General features: G+C 38.6%; 2 protein-coding genes and 1 pseudogene across 3 annotated transcripts; all 3 read left to right on the top strand.

Moving 5' to 3' along the window:
- Positions 1 to 8,648, top strand: LOC122340716 (cytochrome P450 2K1-like). 2 transcript variants are annotated; one of them, XM_043234145.1, is made up of 10 exons: positions 1 to 222; positions 303 to 465; positions 788 to 937; positions 1,019 to 1,179; positions 1,384 to 1,563; positions 1,710 to 1,851; positions 1,936 to 2,120; positions 2,207 to 2,348; positions 3,460 to 3,578; positions 7,946 to 8,648. In XM_043234145.1, exons 1-10 carry the CDS (start codon positions 19 to 21, stop codon positions 8,012 to 8,014), a joined length of 1,515 nt encoding a protein of 504 aa, XP_043090080.1. In that variant the 5' UTR covers positions 1 to 18; the 3' UTR covers positions 8,015 to 8,648. The 2 variants fall into 2 exon arrangements, with proteins under 2 accessions (XP_043090080.1, XP_043090079.1); XM_043234144.1 differs by lacking the exons at positions 1 to 222; positions 303 to 465; positions 788 to 937; ... (4 more) ...; positions 2,207 to 2,348; positions 3,460 to 3,578 and adding exons at positions 5,084 to 5,311; positions 5,388 to 5,550; positions 6,047 to 6,196; ... (3 more) ...; positions 7,149 to 7,333; positions 7,421 to 7,562 and having other exon boundaries at positions 7,827 to 8,648.
- Positions 8,649 to 9,686: 1,038 nt separating this feature from the next.
- LOC122340700 lies at positions 9,687 to 13,109 on the top strand (annotated as a pseudogene).
- Positions 13,110 to 13,224: 115 nt separating this feature from the next.
- LOC122340758 (cytochrome P450 2K1) lies at positions 13,225 to 16,978 on the top strand. The gene is made up of 9 exons (XM_043234147.1): positions 13,225 to 13,492; positions 13,855 to 14,017; positions 14,672 to 14,821; positions 14,932 to 15,092; positions 15,172 to 15,351; positions 15,423 to 15,564; positions 15,854 to 16,038; positions 16,202 to 16,343; positions 16,537 to 16,978. Exons 1-9 carry the CDS (start codon positions 13,295 to 13,297, stop codon positions 16,722 to 16,724), a joined length of 1,509 nt encoding a protein of 502 aa, XP_043090082.1. The 5' UTR covers positions 13,225 to 13,294; the 3' UTR covers positions 16,725 to 16,978.
- Positions 16,979 to 17,690: the final 712 nt, after the last annotated feature.

Below are 17,690 nucleotides of genomic sequence, written 5' to 3'. Positions count from 1 at the left end.
GAGGAGCTCAGAGAGAAAATGGCTTTTGTGGAGTCTCTGCTGCAGTTTCCCAGCACAGGTACATTACTGGGAGCTTTGCTGTTGCTTCTGGTTTTGTATTTGCTTTCTTCTGGATCCAAATCTCAGAAAGGAGGGAAAGAGCCACCGGGACCAAAACCGCTTCCACTGTTGGGGAATCTGCTGAGCCTTGACCTCACAAGACCCTTTGATGACTTTTTTGAGGTGAGAACTTGATTTAAACATATTCAAATAGCCTAACGTTTTGATATTTATTTGTAAATGTCTTTCTCTGTGATCTCCAGCTCTCTAAAACCTATGGGAACGTATTCCAAGTCTTTCTGGGTCCCAAAAAATCTGTGGTCCTAGTTGGATACAAAACTGTCAAAGAAGCTCTTGTGAACCATGCAGAAGAGTTTGGCGAAAGAGATATTGCTCCAGGTTTCAGGTTATTAAACGAAAACCATGGTAAGATTCTTTTTAAATGCCCCAAATGAATGTGCAAAGTGTAAATCAGCAATCAGAATGTTGGCTTTAAATTTTGCATTAATTGCATTAAAACTTAACTGAGTATACGGTATGTAGGTTGCTAGAAATATTTGGTGACAGAATGTGTTATTCATACATTCATGATTAGTCATTTGTGAAAGAAGTAGTCACATATTAACCTGCCATAAAATGCATGCTGACACTCTATATGTCATAAAGGTTAATGTATTTTTAACTCACTGCTTAACGTTCTGCAGGTGTTGCTACAAACTAATGGTCTGATGGTTTTTTTGTTGATCAGGGATCCTGTTCTCCAATGGAGAGAACTGGAAAGAGATGAGACGCTTCGCTCTCAGTAACCTGAGAGACCTTGGGATGGGAAAGAGAGGAAGTGAAGAGAAAATCGTAGAGGAAATTCAGTATCTGAAAGGAGAGTTTGATAAGTTTGAAGGTACAAGCTGAGACACAGAGACCGTCTCGCAGTGGATCTTATAAACTAAGAGCATGATTACATGTTGTTTGGTCTTCACAGGAAAACCCTTCGACACGACACAGCCTGTGAACTACGCCGTGTCAAACATCATCTCATCTATCGTGTACGGCAGCAGATTTGAATACACAGACCCCCAGTTCACTGAAATGGTCGACAGAGCAAACGAAAATGTCCGGGTCGGTGGATCTGCATCAATGATGGTACGATTTATATGTTAACCAGAATTTTGGTTCACAGCAAACAAACATTATAAAATGTATTTTATGAAACGGATAGTTCCAGTCCTTGATTATGATTGCATTCAAAGCTGTAGTAAATGACCCAACTAACATCACCATAAGTCGCACACAAAATCAAGGCCCTGTGTCACTCAGTCTTTCCTGTCTCTGATTGTCCTTTTCTAGCTCTACAACATATTCCCATGGTTGGGTCCATTCCTGAAAAACAAAAGGATTATTTTATACAATGCTCTGCAAAACAGACAACAGATGACAAAGCTGATCAATGGGCTTCTGGAGTCTCTGAATCCACAGGATCGCAGAGGATTTGTTGACTCCTTTCTTATTCGCAAACAAAGTGAAGAGGTACTTATTTTTCTTTTTCTTTTTGCTCACCTCATTTTCACTAATAATTCACTTTAAATTAAGATGAGAATCATCAATTTGCACAAGATCTGAATAGATCTTTCTGAATCTGAATAAATATGCATTTTGTGAATGGCATTTGACAGAAATCTGGCAAGAAGGACTCATATTTTCATCAGGACAATCTTATGGTGTCTGTGGCAAATCTGTTTGTTGCTGGTACTGACACCACAGGAACGACTCTGCGCTGGGGTCTGATGCTCATGGCCAAATACCCTCATATACAGGGTAAAAACACAGTACAAGAGTTTCTCCTCAACGCTGAATTCAATGGTGTTCAAAGGAACAAACCGGTTTCGCATTTGTGTGCAGATCGAGTTCAGGAGGAGATTGACCGAGTGATCGGTGGACGTCAGCCAATGGTGGAAGACAGAAAGAAGTTACCGTATACAGACGCTGTGATCCATGAAACTCAGAGACTGGCAAACATAGTACCCTTGAGTCTCCCTCATATAACCACCTGTGACGTTACCTTCAACGGATACTTCATCAAAAAGGTTAGTCAGAAGAACTAATATGCATATGGCCTATTGAAGATGTGAATCTCAAACATCAAGGTTTGGTTCTTTTCTCCATTTTCTAGGGCACCACTGTTATTCCTCTGCTGACGTCTGTTTTGAAGGATCCAAATGAATGGGAAAAACCAAACAGCTATTATCCAGAACACTTCCTTGATGAGAAGGGACAGTTTGTCAAGAGAGACGCTTTCATACCCTTTTCTGCAGGTACAGAGACACTTCCGTTCAAGGCCGTAACCATGTCTTGACACGTCCAACATTCAGAGGAATTTTAGATAGTAATTTTCAATTTCAGACAATAATAAACAACAATTAATTTCGAGAAAATAAATACATTTAAAGGAGGTTAATGGAATAATGAAAATTCTGAATGAATGTTTGAATTTCTCTTTTCTGACGAACACAAAGGAAGATATTTTGAAAAAAGTTTGTACACAGGCTGTTTTGGGCCATCATTAGGGCCTTTTGCACAGAGGGAACCATTTTGCAGTACCCAAACTAACCATGGAACTTCCCACTTTTTGGTGTGTTCATACCCCGGGAACTAGGAGCAATTTTATTTCCAGAAACTCCTATTGGAGGAACTAAATTAGCTCCTACTAACTTCTAAAAAAGTACTAGGAACTTTTTTAATAACGTAAGTGTACACTGATTAGCTTAACATGTACGAAAATGCACTGCCAGTTGATGTTGGAGATTCTTTCGATCGTTTGATTTTTTTTAAGTAACAGCCTTCCATTGGCATTAATTTTTCGTTTTTTTATATTTAATATATTTAGAATAAAGTTACTCTACCTTTGGCCATTTGAACTTGATTAGTTACAGGACATAGCTTTCAATTTTCAGCATCTGTCTATGAACTTCTCCAGACAAAAGTAGTGCAGGTGGTACAGCAGCAAAGTCCCTTAATTGTTACGCCAGAATGAGAGTATAGTTTCTAGTCATACCAGCCTAGAAAACTGCAACTTTTCATTTTCTGAAAGTCTTACATGATATAACTACAGAAGAGTCAAGTTTTAAATAGGAAAAATATAAATACTCTTTGATCATTTTTGATGCTACTGGTCTAATTGGATTCAATGATCTATGCTAAGCTATGCTAAAAGTGCTATCGCCAGCCCCAGAGATCAGCTGAATGGATTCAAATATGGTAAAACTCTACTCATTAACTTGGGGGGGAATTGGAGAATGAGCCTATTTCCAAAAAAAAAAGTGGAGTGTTCCTTTAACCTTGCAATAGAGTTCATGCCCCTTCTTTTTTGATTTGATTGGCTACCTCAATCATTTTGAAATTGACGAGTGTTGCTCTCTCTCTCAGGACGGCGGGTTTGTCTTGGAGAGAGTTTGGCCAGGATGGAGCTCTTCCTGTTCTTCACGTCTCTTCTTCAGAGCTACCGCTTCACGACTCCACCTGGAGTGTCTGGAGATGATCTGGATCTCAAAGGAATAGTTGGAATAACTTTGAATCCGTCCCCACATCAAACTGTGTGCGATCAGACGCTCCTGAATGAAGAAGATATGAACAGAAAACAGAAACAAAACTTTGTTTTAATTATGATTTTGGGTTTCTATGGTAATATATGTAAATAATACTGAATGAATGTTTGTAAAATTAATCAATGAAGAATGTTACTGATTGTTCAGATAGATGTATGAGCGCTCGATCACAGAGTATGCACAGAAAGCAGACGACGGCATAAAATTTTTCCATAATTTAGACGTTTTAAAGCATTTTTTTCTTATGCAGTGGAAAACACCAAAAAATGTGTTGACATGAAAGTTACAATCTATCTTCAGCCATTCAAATGCTAGATGTTAATGGCTGTTTGTATGGGCCGCTATAGATAAAGTAACGCTATATTGGTCATATTGGTATGTCAAAGCTGGTCTGTGAACACTCAAGTTATCTGTGCATCTCTACTGCAACTGTAGTTACATGCATGTATGAATATATATATATTTTAAGCAGACTTCAGAAGATGCTTTTGCTAAACTACCAAAATACAACAAGACGAAGCCATTAGCTAAGACATTTCAGGTACTTCAGGTTAAGAAACTATAATATTTAGTTAATAAAAACATAAACCAACACATTCTTACCTGTAATAGTTTATCATATTTCTTTATGAATTCATTTTTTCGACAATGTTTTTTGGTGTTGGTGGTGATGAATGGCCTCTTTTTTTTTTGACTCGTTATTAAGTGACATACATTTACATTTAATACCAACATGATGCCACCGTAATAGAAAACAGTAATAATACTGTAAAATATGATTTACATTGACGCTGTTTGCTAGTTTTTTCTATTGTGCTCTCTGACCATCCAATCAAAGCATGAGAAAATACTTACTGTAAGCCTGTGAAACAGCCCTGGTGCTGCCAGCTTGAAATCTGACTGGATAAAGCAACAGTTTCATTGCCATCGATTTTAAGATAGATGCCTGCGCTTCTGATTCTAAAGGCCTTAAGCAGATTTCTTTGACTCTGGCATCACAGTTGCTGAAATATGATTGGATAATCAGTCTAATATAAACACAATCTACTGGAAAGCAAGAGAAAATTATATTTTAAAGTATCGTTTAGCTTCAACTGCTCTGGAGTATCACAGACATACAGTAGCATATTTGGATCACTGTGACAATTTTATGGGGCGAGCTTATTCTCTTTCTCATGCAAAAAATAATAATTAGCCTACATAAGTGTAACAATGTTGACAGGTTTAAGATTAAATTTGACTTATTACTTCTCTTGCTTTGTTGTTTGAATACTGTACCTGTCTCAGATTAAAAGGCAGAAGAAGATTAATAATTCACTACAAGGAGTCACATACATGCTGATGTAATCACGCCAGCCCTTTCCTCTGACTGACTTTTTTTTTTTATTTGTTTAGGACCACATAAGGTCCCTCCCTCACACTGCAGCTATAAATGTGGGAGTGAATCAGTTGAGAAGCTCAGAGAGAAAATGGCTTTTGTGGAGTCTCTGCTGCAGTTTCCCAGCACAGGTACATTACTGGGAGCTTTGCTGTTGCTTCTGGTTTTGTTTTTGCTTTCTTCTGGATCCAAATCTCAGAAAGAAGGGAAAGAGCCACCGGGACCAAAACCACTTCCACTGGTGGGGAACCTGCTGACCCTTGACCTCACAAGACCCTTTGACACTTTTTTTGAGGTGAGACACATTTGAAAATAATAGAGGGTTGATATTTTGAGATTTGCCTGTAAATGTCTTCCTCCATTTTCTCCAGCTCTCCAAAAAGTACGGGAACATATTTCAAGTGTTTCTGGGTCCCAAACAAACCGTGGTCCTAGTTGGATACAAAACCGTCAAAGAAGCTCTTGTGAACCATGCAGAAGAGTTCGGTGACAGAGACATTGGTCCTGGTTTCAGGATAATGAACGACGAGCATGGTAGGATTCCTCTTTCTTCTGCCTCAAATGAATGTGCAAAGTTTAAATGGTAGAAATTTTGCAAAACAAACATGTTGCACAAGTTTTCAGATCTTCGTGGCCTTTCTAGACCAATAAAATATACTACTGATTTTCATTGAGCTCATTATAAGGTTGAATTTACAATCACTGGAAATTAGCAATCTTTTACAAAAATCTAAAATGTATTTAATTATCGGACGGTCTGCTTAAAAATGCATACTTTAAAGTCTTTAATCAATGAGTATATATATTGGTTTCCCAGCCATAAATGGTGTAACATTTTTTATTTAAATTTTTTACATATTTAAAGTTGCATATAAATTCATTTGTGAATTTATTAATAATTTATTGACCTGCTTTTAATCAGATTGACACTGTATATGTCCCAGAAATTCAAAGTTAATCTAGTCATTGCATAATCATTCTCTGCTAGATTTGCTGCAGATTCATGGTCTGATGCTTTTGTGTTGAACAGGGATACTGTTTTCCAATGGAGAGAACTGGAACGAGATGAGACGCTTCGCTCTCAGCAACCTGAGGGACCTTGGGATGGGAAAGAGAGGAAGTGAAGAGAAAATCATAGAGGAAATTCAGTATCTGAAAGGAGAGTTTGATAAGTTTGAAGGTACAAGCTGAGACACAGAGAACATGTAATCATGCTCTTTCTTTATAAGATCCATTGAGAGACGGTTAGTTGTTTGGTCTTCACAGGAAAACCCTTTGACACGACACAGCCTGTGAACTACGCCGTGTCAAACATCATCTCATCTATCGTGTACGGCAGCAGATTTGAATACACAGACCCCCAGTTCACTGAAATGGTCGACAGAGCAAACGAAAATGTCCGGGTCGGTGGATCCATTTCTATGTGGGTGAGTGTAATTAAAATTCTTATCAATTTTGTCCACAGATAATAAAAAAACTATTATTTACACACATGACACACATTTTCAAAGTGCATTTCTGGATTTTTTTAGCTTTACAACATATTTCCGTGGTTGGGTCCATTACTCAAAAACAAAAGGATTATTGTAGACAATATTGTTCAAAGTAGAGAACATATGACGAAGTTGATCAATGCACTTCAGGAGACTCTGAATACACACGACCGCAGAGGATTTGTCGACTCTTTTCTCATCCGTAAACAGAACGATGAGGTATGTAATTTTGTCAATGGTTCCCTTTATTATAATAATTAGAATTTTTAGGGGGCAGATAATTTTCAGTTTTTTTAAAACAGTTTGCACAAGATCTAAATAAGTCAACCAGTTTTTTTTTGTTTATTTATTCAATCAATTGCCTGTCATTTTGAAATATTTTTTTAATCTATTTTTTGGATATCATGTGACAGAAATCTGGCAAGAAGGACTCATATTTTCATGAGGAGAACCTTATGATGTCGGTAACAAATCTGTTTGTCGCTGGTACTGACACCACAGGAACGACTCTGCGCTGGGGTCTGATGCTCATGGCCAAATACCCTCATATACAGGGTAAAAACACAGTACAAGAGTTTCTCCTCAACGCTGAATTCAATGGTGTTCACAGAAACAAACCTGTTTTGCATTTGTGTGCAGATGGAGTTCAGGAGGAGATTGACCGAGTGATCGGTGGACGTCAGCCGGTGGTGGAAGACAGAAAGAAGTTACCGTATACAGACGCTGTGATCCATGAAACTCAGAGACTGGCAAACATAGTACCCTTGAGTCTCCCTCATATAACCACCTGTGACGTTACCTTCAACGGTTACTTCATTAAGAAGGTCAGACAGATTAATGAATACGTATAAGGTCTGGAAAAGTTACCATGTTCATCTTGTTTGAGTTTTGGTCTTTTCTCCATTTTGTAGGGCACCACTGTTATTCCTCTGCTGACGTCTGTTTTGAAGGATCCAAATGAATGGGAAAAACCAGACAGCTATTATCCAGAACACTTCCTTGATGAGAAGGGACAGTTTGTCAGGAGAGACGCTTTCATACCCTTTTCTGCAGGTACAGTGAAACTTTAGCATAAGATAAAAGGGTAGCACTTTATTTTGCAGTTCAGTTCCTCTTGCAGTCTTTATAGTAATTAAAAAATCTAGGTAATAATAAGCACGAAAACAGTCAGAGCCGAGGTGAGCCCACACATGAAATACGCCCCGGAGAGCGTCAGCTCCAATAGCTCTGTACCAAAACCTAGTGTGCTGCCTAAATAGACAGCATTTTAAACCCAACAGACCATTAACTCTCTGTCTCTCTCTCTCTCTCTCTCAGGACGGCGGGTTTGTCTTGGAGAGAGTTTGGCCAGGATGGAGCTCTTCCTGTTCTTCACGTCTCTTCTTCAGAGCTACCGCTTCACGACTCCACCTGGAGTGTCTGGAGATGATCTGGATCTCAAAGGAATAGTCGGGATAACTTTGAATCCGTCCCCACATAAACTGTGTGCGATCAGACGCTCCTGAATGAAGAAAATATTTTTACTCGCTCTTTTGATTGAATGTATATATGTAAATACTGTGCAGAGCGTGAAACCAAGGACTTCTGACTAAAATTAAATAAATATAGAAGGTTGTAGGCTATTTGCTATATTCTAATTCAATGAATGTTGCTATGTTGCTTTGAGGAAATAAAAAGCTATAATTTGTATTTAAATAAACCGCAATAGCGACCTCTTGCGAAGCATAAGCGCTATTTCACAGCGCATGCGTAGGAAACGTTTCATGCCATAATTATGACTTTTATACAGTCAGCAAGCAGCTTTAGGGAATATTAACAACTTTATTTAGTTTATTGAAATATTCAGCTCTCTGGACTTCCTTTTTGTCATTATTTGACCTCGGTCTATTCATTTATTCACCGTTGTTGTGATGGTAATAGTAGTTTGCTGCTGTATCCTGTCATTATGGCATTAAAAAAAACACATGCACTTCACAAAGGAAATATGCTTTTATGTAACCACTGAATCATACTATATTTAGGGGTGCATTTCAGGTCAGCCAAGAAGTCAGACAATGTATAAGGTTAAATAATATATCCCCTTAATGTGTTAAATAAATTTTTTTGGCAAGCCTAATCTCTAATGGCTTTTTAAATATGCCAATGAAAACGTCCACATGTTTGATAACACGTTCGTTTAATGGGTTTTGAGTCTGTTCACCAGATTTTTTTATGCTATCTGTTTAACTGATTTAAAAATATGAATCTGGGGCCATCTACACAGATATCCCCCTTTTTTCCCAACGGCTTAGTTCACGTTTAAAAGATTTATAACATAAAAAACCCACATGCCACAGCACCAAAACTCAGATATTTTTGGCAAAACAGAAATCCTGGCCAGGAAGAGTCAGGGAAAAATGGCACGTATGGTCACCCTACGGAAATATATCTTAGATATATCTTAGAAAGATATATGCAAAATCTTTAATATTATCTAAAGTTTAAGTAAATCACGAGGAATTCTGAAAGCTTGTTGAATGTGAATATAAGGTGTATGTAATATTATGGATAGGCCTACTGAGTTCAGAAAGCGCGGCTGTGATTGGATCAGTTACGTTTATCCACTGTAATGCAAATCATAGTATTTAGGCAATTTGTATGTAATGTGACACTAGTTTGTGAATAAAAAAAAGGTTTATCAACAAAACTCAGTGGTTAGCTTAACTATGCACAATCAGAGTTATATTGTGCCGCAAGAAAATGTATGTCAAAATTGGGAAAATAGGGGAGAATTTTTAGCTAAACGCCATGTCTATGACTATATCTACCATCTAAGAAAAACAAGTTAAATCGATTTTGCTGGTATTGAATTGGCTGAACCAGTCGAACCTGTTTATAGTGTAGCATGCCAGGCCAATAAATAATAATAATAATTCCTTTATGCCTTTTTTTTCTGAAGTTGCATCCAAAGTTACTTACAAATAGATAAAATAAATTAATAAATTAAAACAATGCCAATGTTTCCCACCTTATTTGAGGTGTATGCATCATGTATGCGATTGCAAATTCGTTCTCCGCCAGAGGGAGGCGCTGTTGGAGCGATACAGATTATGTTTCCATGGTAACGCCGCTATAAGTATCGTAGCGAATAAATGTTTGTTTGGATCATATCGCCTCTGCGTGATGTTAAAGGCGTTTTGTCATATGTCTATCATGGCGCTAGCACTCACATATTACATTTCCATAGGTTCACTGAAGGGTGCCACGTTACCAAGACGGTGATGCAACTTTCTCACGGCTGCTTTGTTTTTGAAGGATAGATTCTCGTTGGGTTTACTCGAGGTTCCTCCCACGTGCACGTATTACAAGGGTGTGAAGGCAGCAGAGCATCTGTGGCGCGCTGAAAAAATGGCTGTAGTTGAGTCTCTGCTGTGTTTCCCCGTCGCAGGTACGTTGCTGGGTGTTTTGCTGTTGTTGCTGGCGTTATATCGGCTTTCCTCAGAGTACAAATCTCAGAAAGAGGGGAAAAAAGAGCCACCGGGGCCCAAACCGCTTCTGCTGCTGGGAAACCTGCTGACGCTTGACCTCTCGAGACCCTTTGACAGCCTCTGTGAGGTCAGGACTTGACTTAAACTAATTTAAACCGTAACATTTAAACGATAGTGAGCTGACATTTTGAGAATTGTTTGCAAATGCCTTTTCCCAGCTCTCCAAAACCTATGGGAACATATACCAGGTGTTTTTGGGACCTAAAAAAGTCGTGGTACTGATCGGACACCAAACCATTAAAGAAGCTCTTGTGAACTATGCGGACGAGTTCGGAGAGCGGGATATTACACCCGGGTTTAGGATTATCAATGAGGGACATGGTAAGAATAAAATAAATGCTTTGTGTTGAGTCCTTACGTGGTTTAGTATTTCCAGTTACTAGGCTCAAGGTCTGATGTTTTTTGCTTTTGTTGATCAGGGATCATCTTTTCCAATGGAGAGAGCTGGAAAGAGATGAGACGCTTCGCTCTCAGCAACCTGAGGGACTTTGGGATGGGAAAGAGAGGAAGTGAAGAGATAATCATAGAGGAAATTCAGTATCTGAAAGGAGAGTTTGATAAGTTTGAAGGTACAAGCTGAGACACAGAGAACATTTAATCATGCTCTTTCTTTATAAGATCCATTGACAGACGGTTAGCTGTTTGGTCTTCACAGGAAAACCCTTCGACACGACACAGCCTGTGAACTACGCCGTGTCAAACGTCATCTCATCTATCGTGTACGGCAGCAGATTTGAATACACAGACCCCCAGTTCACGAAATGGTCGACAGAGAAAACGAAAATGTTCGCGTTAGTGGCTCTGCATCTATGATGGTACGGAACTGCCATCTATATATTAACCAGAACCTGTCTGGTGACTTTTGAAAGGATTTTAGAAATTCATTAACGCACGCCTTCTCTTCGCTTATAAGCTATTCAACATCTTTCCGTGGCTGGGTCCGTTCCTGAGCAGCGCGAGGATTCTTAATAGAAATTTGAAAATAAATAGAGCGGCATTTGTGAAATTGATCGCTGGACTGCAGGAGACTCTGAATCCACCCGAACGCAGAGGGTTTGTCGATTCCTTTCTCATCCGCAAGCAGAACGAAGAGGTGCATACACCCTGTGGCGTAGAAATACAGACGCACATACTGTAGAAAGTGATCTTGCATATGATTTAATTGAATTCAGTTGAGAATTTTGAATGAATTATAATTAATGAAGTACTTTTCCTCGTTACATTAGTACAAAGCATAATTTTGTGATTTGTGGGTTTGTACTTGTCAGCAATCGGGCAATATGGACTCACACTTTCACCATGACAATCTCCTCATGACGGTGGGAAATCTGTTTGTCGCTGGTACTGACACCACAGGGACGACTCTGCGCTGGAGTTTAATGCTCATGGCCAAATATCCTCACATACAGGGTAAAAACACAGCATTGTCAAGAGTTTTTCCCCAGTGCTGAACAGTGTTGGGGAAAGTTACTGTTAAATCGATGCATTAGAATATTACACTCATCGCTTTACTCAGAAAAAGTGTTATGTTATTCTTGCGATCCTTTTCCTCTACTCTACTGGTGAAGCTATTCATCGCAAATATAAGCCTTTACAAAACTCAGGCTGAAGGAAACCTTATTTCACAACTGTACAGTAGAGTGTCTGTAAACATTTCATTATTTTGAGTAATACAGAATCCGTTTTTGTCCAAATTAGATTAGTAAATGTGTGTTCACATCCAGTCTAAAACTACAGTAAGCATCGTTTTTGCGCAGCGGTTCCTCCTGATTACTCTCAACGTGAAGACAGGAGAGCTGTTAATCAATAAATAGGAAAACGTAGTTACCGGCATGGCTTTTTTTGCAAAAATGACCACTTTACTACAGTAGTTTGCTAGAAAAACGTAATCTGATTTTTTAACTCGCATTATTTATAATGCTTTACCCTTAACACAGATGCTGCGTTCAAGTCGAGAAAAAATACATGCATTTGTGTGCAGATGGAGTTCAGGAGGAGATTGACCGAGTGATCGGTGGACGTCAGCCGGTGGTGGAAGACAGAAAGAAGTTACCGTATACAGACGCTGTGATCCATGAAACTCAGAGACTGGCTAATATTCTGCCCATGAATCTTCCTCATATGACAAGCTGTGACGTTACCTTCAACGGATACTTTATCGAAAAGGTCAGAAGAATAAATGTTGCAATCAACAAGTGAAAATATAATGCTCAGCTTAGATGTTCATTTTAGTTTGCTTGTTGTTGTTTTTTGGTCCTTTTTTTAGGGCACCACTGTTATTCCTCTGCTGACGTCTGTTTTGAAGGATCCAAGCGAATGGGAAAAGCCAAACAGCTTTTACCCAGAACACTTCCTTGATGAGAAGGGACAGTTTGTCAAGAGAGACGCTTTCATGCCCTTTTCTGCAGGTACTGTTTTGAATAAATAAACATTTGAATTGTAGTCAATCGCGTTTTTCCTCCCTCTCAGGACGGCGGGTTTGTCTTGGAGAGAGTTTGGCCAGGATGGAGCTCTTCCTGTTCTTCACGTCTCTTCTTCAGAGCTACCGCTTCACGACTCCACCTGGAGTGTCTGGAGATGATCTGGATCTCAAAGGAGTAGTTGGAGTCACACTGAACCCATCCCCACACAAACTGTGTGCGCTCAGACGCTCGTGATACTTCACAACCAAAACATAATTGACCTAATTTTAAATAAGAATTGCCATGATTTTTGTAGTCTTGAGTAGCATGTTGCATTTGTTCATTTGTGTGCTGCTTGTGCTTCAAGACTGAAGGTAATTTAACAAATGTTTCTCAGGTTTTTTTGTGTAAACTTTCATAAACAAGCTTAATGTACTTTAGAGGGACAGTTGTGTAAAATAAGACGTTGAACACATTTACAAGAAACAAAATGAGACAATAAACTTCATCTATGCTGAAAAACACTTTATTCCTTTTTCTATTTGCAAGATATTAAGCAAGTTTTTATTTCCATAAGCATATTTGTTGTAAATATTTTATTATAAATAAAAATAACAATGCATTTCAGTGCAATACAGTAAATGTTTAAAAACTTAGGTTAATTTATAAAGTGCACTTAAATATGTTTTCATTGTTGCTTTCACTGTAATCTGCTGCGCATTTAACTACAACTTTAGACTGTGTCCTGGTTTATGACAGTCTCCGCCTCCAAGAGCAAACGTAGCCACTCCTACATTAGCTGTGCTGCATTTAAACTGCACGGACCTCAAGGTCTTATGGGTATTGTTCTGTGAACATGGCTCTCATGGAAGCACTTCTTCAGGTTTCCACCACGGGAACGTTAATCTGCTGCTTGCTTCTGCTCTTTGCTGTTTATGTGCTGTTCTTCAGGTCTCAGAGAGATGAAAACGAACCTCCAGGGCCAAAACCGTTGCCACTTTTGGGAAATCTGCTAATGTTAGATGTCAGCAAACCACACTTGAGCCTGTGTGAGGTAAGTACGCATGAGAGCAGCACTATTGGCCGACCAGCTCAGGCTTGTTTCTATTGGTTTATCAGAGGAGAACTGCAAAATGTTGTTGAACCTGCCTGGCGAGTTTCCAAAGGCGCAATTCTGTTTTTCTTAGGAAGAAAAGATACAGTTAATCATCCAGATATTACAATTGTATATCAACAATACTCACCTGTGTGACTTTTTACCCATGTGGAATACAAAATAACATAATTTTAAGAAACAAACAACAGCGAGTACCATTGACTTCTGATTGTATGTACGAAAAATGTTCTTTTATGAAATCCAAATAAGTTAAGAATCATTTTTCACTACCACCTTTATTTTTTTTCAATCTTTATCAGATGGCAAAGCAGTTTGGCCCAGTGTTCACGGTCTACTTTGGTCCAAAAAAAGTGGTTGTGCTAGCTGGCTACAAAACAGTGAAGCAAGCCCTGGTTCATCATGCAGATGAATTTGGAGACAGAGAAATCATGCCAATGTTCCATGATTTCACTAAAGGTCATGGTAAGATCACCGCAGCTTCCTGACAATATCTATACGTAAAGGTTTCTTTATAATTATTAGCATACGAGTTACATATAGTGGTCACAAAAAGTCTTTGTAAAGTCACGCTTTGGTCTGATTTTCACTATTCAAATGATGGTAGAGCAATTTTATGATGATGGTTCAGTCAAAATTAAGTTTTTACTTCGCAAAATAATCTTACATGATAAGATTGGCAGATCATTTTGATTATTTTTCAAGTATTTAATTAATTTTGACTTGTCTTTTCTGAAAACAGGAGAATATTTTTTCAATCCATTTTTAGCGTAAAAGCGTCTATGACTTCTTGTCTATTTTTTCAAAAATGTATTTAAACCTAACCATTTTCATTTTCTCAAATGCTTTTAATGAAATGTACTGTGCATTTCTTTTTCTTTAAATGCATTTTATTATTTAATACAAATAAACGTTTTATTTAAACGTGGCATATAAAATAGTTTTCATGGCGACTAAAGTTTGATTTATATTTATACAGTTGGAAGACACTTATATCCAAAATGATTCGTACTACTTTAAATGTCTTCATTTTTATTGGCTCATGTTCTGCTATTTGAGCTGAGGGGAAGAAAGAATATGATATCCGTCAGATACACTGTAGAAATTGCTTCTTTGTAGGTATTATATTTGCCAATGGAGAGAGTTGGAGAGAACTGAGGCGGTTCGCTCTCACCAATTTACGAGACTTCGGGATGGGAAAGAAAAAAATTGAGGAGAAAATAATAGAGGAAACATGCCATTTACAAGAGGAATTTGAGAAGTTTGCAGGTAAAGTACATTGATATAGTCATGAATCATGGTACGACACGTAGGAAGTCTTACAGACAAACACAGGGATGAATACAGTGATGGCAATAGACTGAACGGTTCTTTTGTAGGAAGACCTTTTGAAACCACACAGCTGATGAACTACGCTGCATCAAGTGTCATCTCTTCCATTGTGTATGGAAGCAGGTTTGAGTATACAGACCCTCAACTACGAAACATGGTAGATCGAGCCAATGAGAGCATCAGGCTGAGCGGAACGGCATCTGTGCAGGTTCGCATACGATTTCGATATCATCTGTAGTATACTGTATTGCTTTGCGTGGTGGAAACATCTGGTTTTTGTTCTCCAGCTCTACAACATGTTCCCTTTTTTGGGCCCGTGCCTCAAGAATTGGAGACTGCTCATGAAAAACCTAGCACTTGATATCAAAGAGGTTTCAGAGCTGGTGAGCAGTTCACGTCAAACGCTGAACCTACAGGACCTAAGAGGCTTTGTGGATTCCTTCCTCGTCCGTATGCAGAATGCAGAGGTAATTATTTTGGTTTTCTTGTTTATCTTGTTTTTTGACCACTATACATATCTAATGCACCATCTCTTCAGGAATCTGGAGAGAAGAACTCGCTTTTCAACCAGCAGAACCTCATTTTCTCAGTCGGCAACTTGTTTGCCGCTGGTACGGACACTACCAGTACAACGCTGCGCTGGAGCTTGCTGCTTATGGCCAAATATCCACACGTACAGGGTATGAAAGAAATGATACAGCTAATTTAATAGTTTTAATAGAATCATCAAAAGCATGTTTTAGGTTCTTAGTGGCATTTGTGGCATAATGTCGATTATCAGACAAATAAACAGATATGGTGCCTTTAAAAATCGACTTGATGAAGGTCAGGAGGCAGGAAGTGAAGCTAACATTGGATTGCCTTGGTGCCTTCCTACCGTGTCCTCCGAAGGCAACATTTTGCAGTTTTTGGATGCAGCCTGTGCCAAGTTTAACATCCGAGCTCATGAATAGAGTGATGTGCTTGCAGATGGAGTTCAGGAGGAGATTGACCGGGTGATCGGTGGACGGCAACCGATAACAGAAGACAGGAAGAACTTACCGTATACAGACGCTGTGATTCACGAAATCCAAAGACTGGCAAACATTGCACCCATGAGTATCCCTCATATGACCAGCTGTGATGTTCACTTCAATGGTTACTTCATTAAGAAGGTTAGCGTACTGTGAAATAATATTCTAGTACAAATGCAATTTCCCCCTACATTTCCATGTGTCACCAAAGTATAATTAAATAATGCACACAAATACATTTCCATTTTCGTGAGAAATATGATGTTTTGTGAGAAACGTGAACAATTATGATATGCTTGACCAGGGCACGTGTGTATTTCCTCTTCTAACGTCTGTACTTTGGGATGAGGATGAATGGGAGACGCCCCACACTTTCAACCCTAAACATTTCCTGGATGAGCACGGTCGATTTGTGAAGAGAGACGCCTTCATGCCCTTCTCTGCAGGTACTGTAGGGCTTGATTGACCTCTTTATTAAGGACATATCTTTTTTAAAGTTAGTTATCCAAGGCTTCTGGCTTTTAATACGTTCAGATGAGTCAAAATCTTTATTTGCAAAATTATTCAGGGCGTAACACGTGACATTTAAAGCCTATTAAAAACACAAGGTGCATGGAGGTTTATGGCTTTCTCTATCAGGCCGCAGGGTTTGTCTTGGAGAGAGTTTGGCGAGAATGGAGCTCTTCCTGTTCTTCACGTCCCTTCTTCAGCGTTTCCGCTTCGCTCCTCCTCCTGGAGTGTCTGAGGATGATCTGGATCTCACTCCATCGATAGGCTTCATCTTGTACCCAGCCCCACACAAACTGTGCGCCATCAAGCGATTGTGAAATATGTGAAATTGTACAGTAAACATAATATTATGAGGTTTGAATCTCCGTTTTAAGTACTGCATCATATAATTAACACAAACCATCAATGTATTAATCAACTCAAGTATGCCAATGGTTTCTTTTTCTGCATAATTATTTAAATCCATGTATGTGGTAACTGCAAGTTGTCTGCTCCAGTATTATTAAGACCTTGGCATGTCTTGCACATCTATGTATTTGCATTAAAATAATTTTACATTTATTAATAAACACTCATTTGTAGTGCACTTTGTGTGTCACACATCAGACACGAAGCTGAATCAGCTAATGAACCGAGTTGGAAATAAAATGAGTTTGGCTGTTTATAAACATAAAATGCATAGGCTAACGTAAACACTGAACTAAACTGGAGATTATGATTTCGTTATGATTCATGAGTGACAAGTTTATAGCACGACAAGTTATGCGTCTGGTTTTTAATAATTGTATAATTGTATAAGTTAAAGAGTGGAAGAGTGACTCAACTTTCGAAACAAAGGTAAGTGCATTGTTGTTATTTTTTAATTGTCGGATTATAATTCAGTATGTATCGATGAATGGCAGTTTTGTTTGTCACGGTGCGTGCAGGAACGAGTATGAAATATCGCTTTTCCTATTACTGATATTGGGCGCTTTTTGCATTTTAATTGGATTATTTTGACAAAAAAAAATGCATGTGTTGTTTTATGGGTATCGGTTTAATTTCTCGATTGCTGTTTTGGCAGTATAGTTGTCATTATTATTTATTTATTGGATGTTAATCTAGGTTTGGGGCTGGAAATTGTCCATCCAATCTGGCAACACCGGTTTCATTCGTTCCCCTTTGAGCTCCGCGTCTGGAGAACATGCCAAGAACTTACCTAAACAGTACTTTCCTGCTCATTAAAGTAAATATATAAATAGCGCTTTTACAGAAAAATAGCTTTTCGCCAAAGTGGCTTTTCG

The sequence above is a fragment of the Puntigrus tetrazona genome, chromosome 3 (genome assembly GCF_018831695.1).
Source record: "Puntigrus tetrazona isolate hp1 chromosome 3, ASM1883169v1, whole genome shotgun sequence".
Classification (NCBI taxonomy): Eukaryota; Metazoa; Chordata; class Actinopteri; order Cypriniformes; family Cyprinidae; genus Puntigrus; species Puntigrus tetrazona.
Note: the sequence above shows the minus strand (reverse complement) of the source record. Positions and strands in the feature narration are given on the sequence as shown.

Bases quoted from the DNA above. Each gene is read 5' to 3' on its own strand.
- LOC122340716 (XM_043234145.1), top strand. From the start codon at position 19: ATGGCTTTTGTGGAGTCTCTGCTGCAGTTTCCCAGCACAGGTACATTA. The intron at 938-1,018 runs GTACAAGCTGAG...TGGTCTTCACAG, and splicing joins AGAGTTTGATAAGTTTGAAG to GAAAACCCTTCGACACGACA. The intron at 2,349-3,459 runs GTACAGAGACAC...TCTCTCTCTCAG, and splicing joins TTTCATACCCTTTTCTGCAG to GACGGCGGGTTTGTCTTGGA.
- LOC122340758 (XM_043234147.1), top strand. From the start codon at position 13,295: ATGGCTCTCATGGAAGCACTTCTTCAGGTTTCCACCACGGGAACGTTA. The intron at 15,093-15,171 runs GTTCGCATACGA...TTTGTTCTCCAG, and splicing joins GCGGAACGGCATCTGTGCAG to CTCTACAACATGTTCCCTTT. The intron at 16,039-16,201 runs GTTAGCGTACTG...ATGCTTGACCAG, and splicing joins ATGGTTACTTCATTAAGAAG to GGCACGTGTGTATTTCCTCT.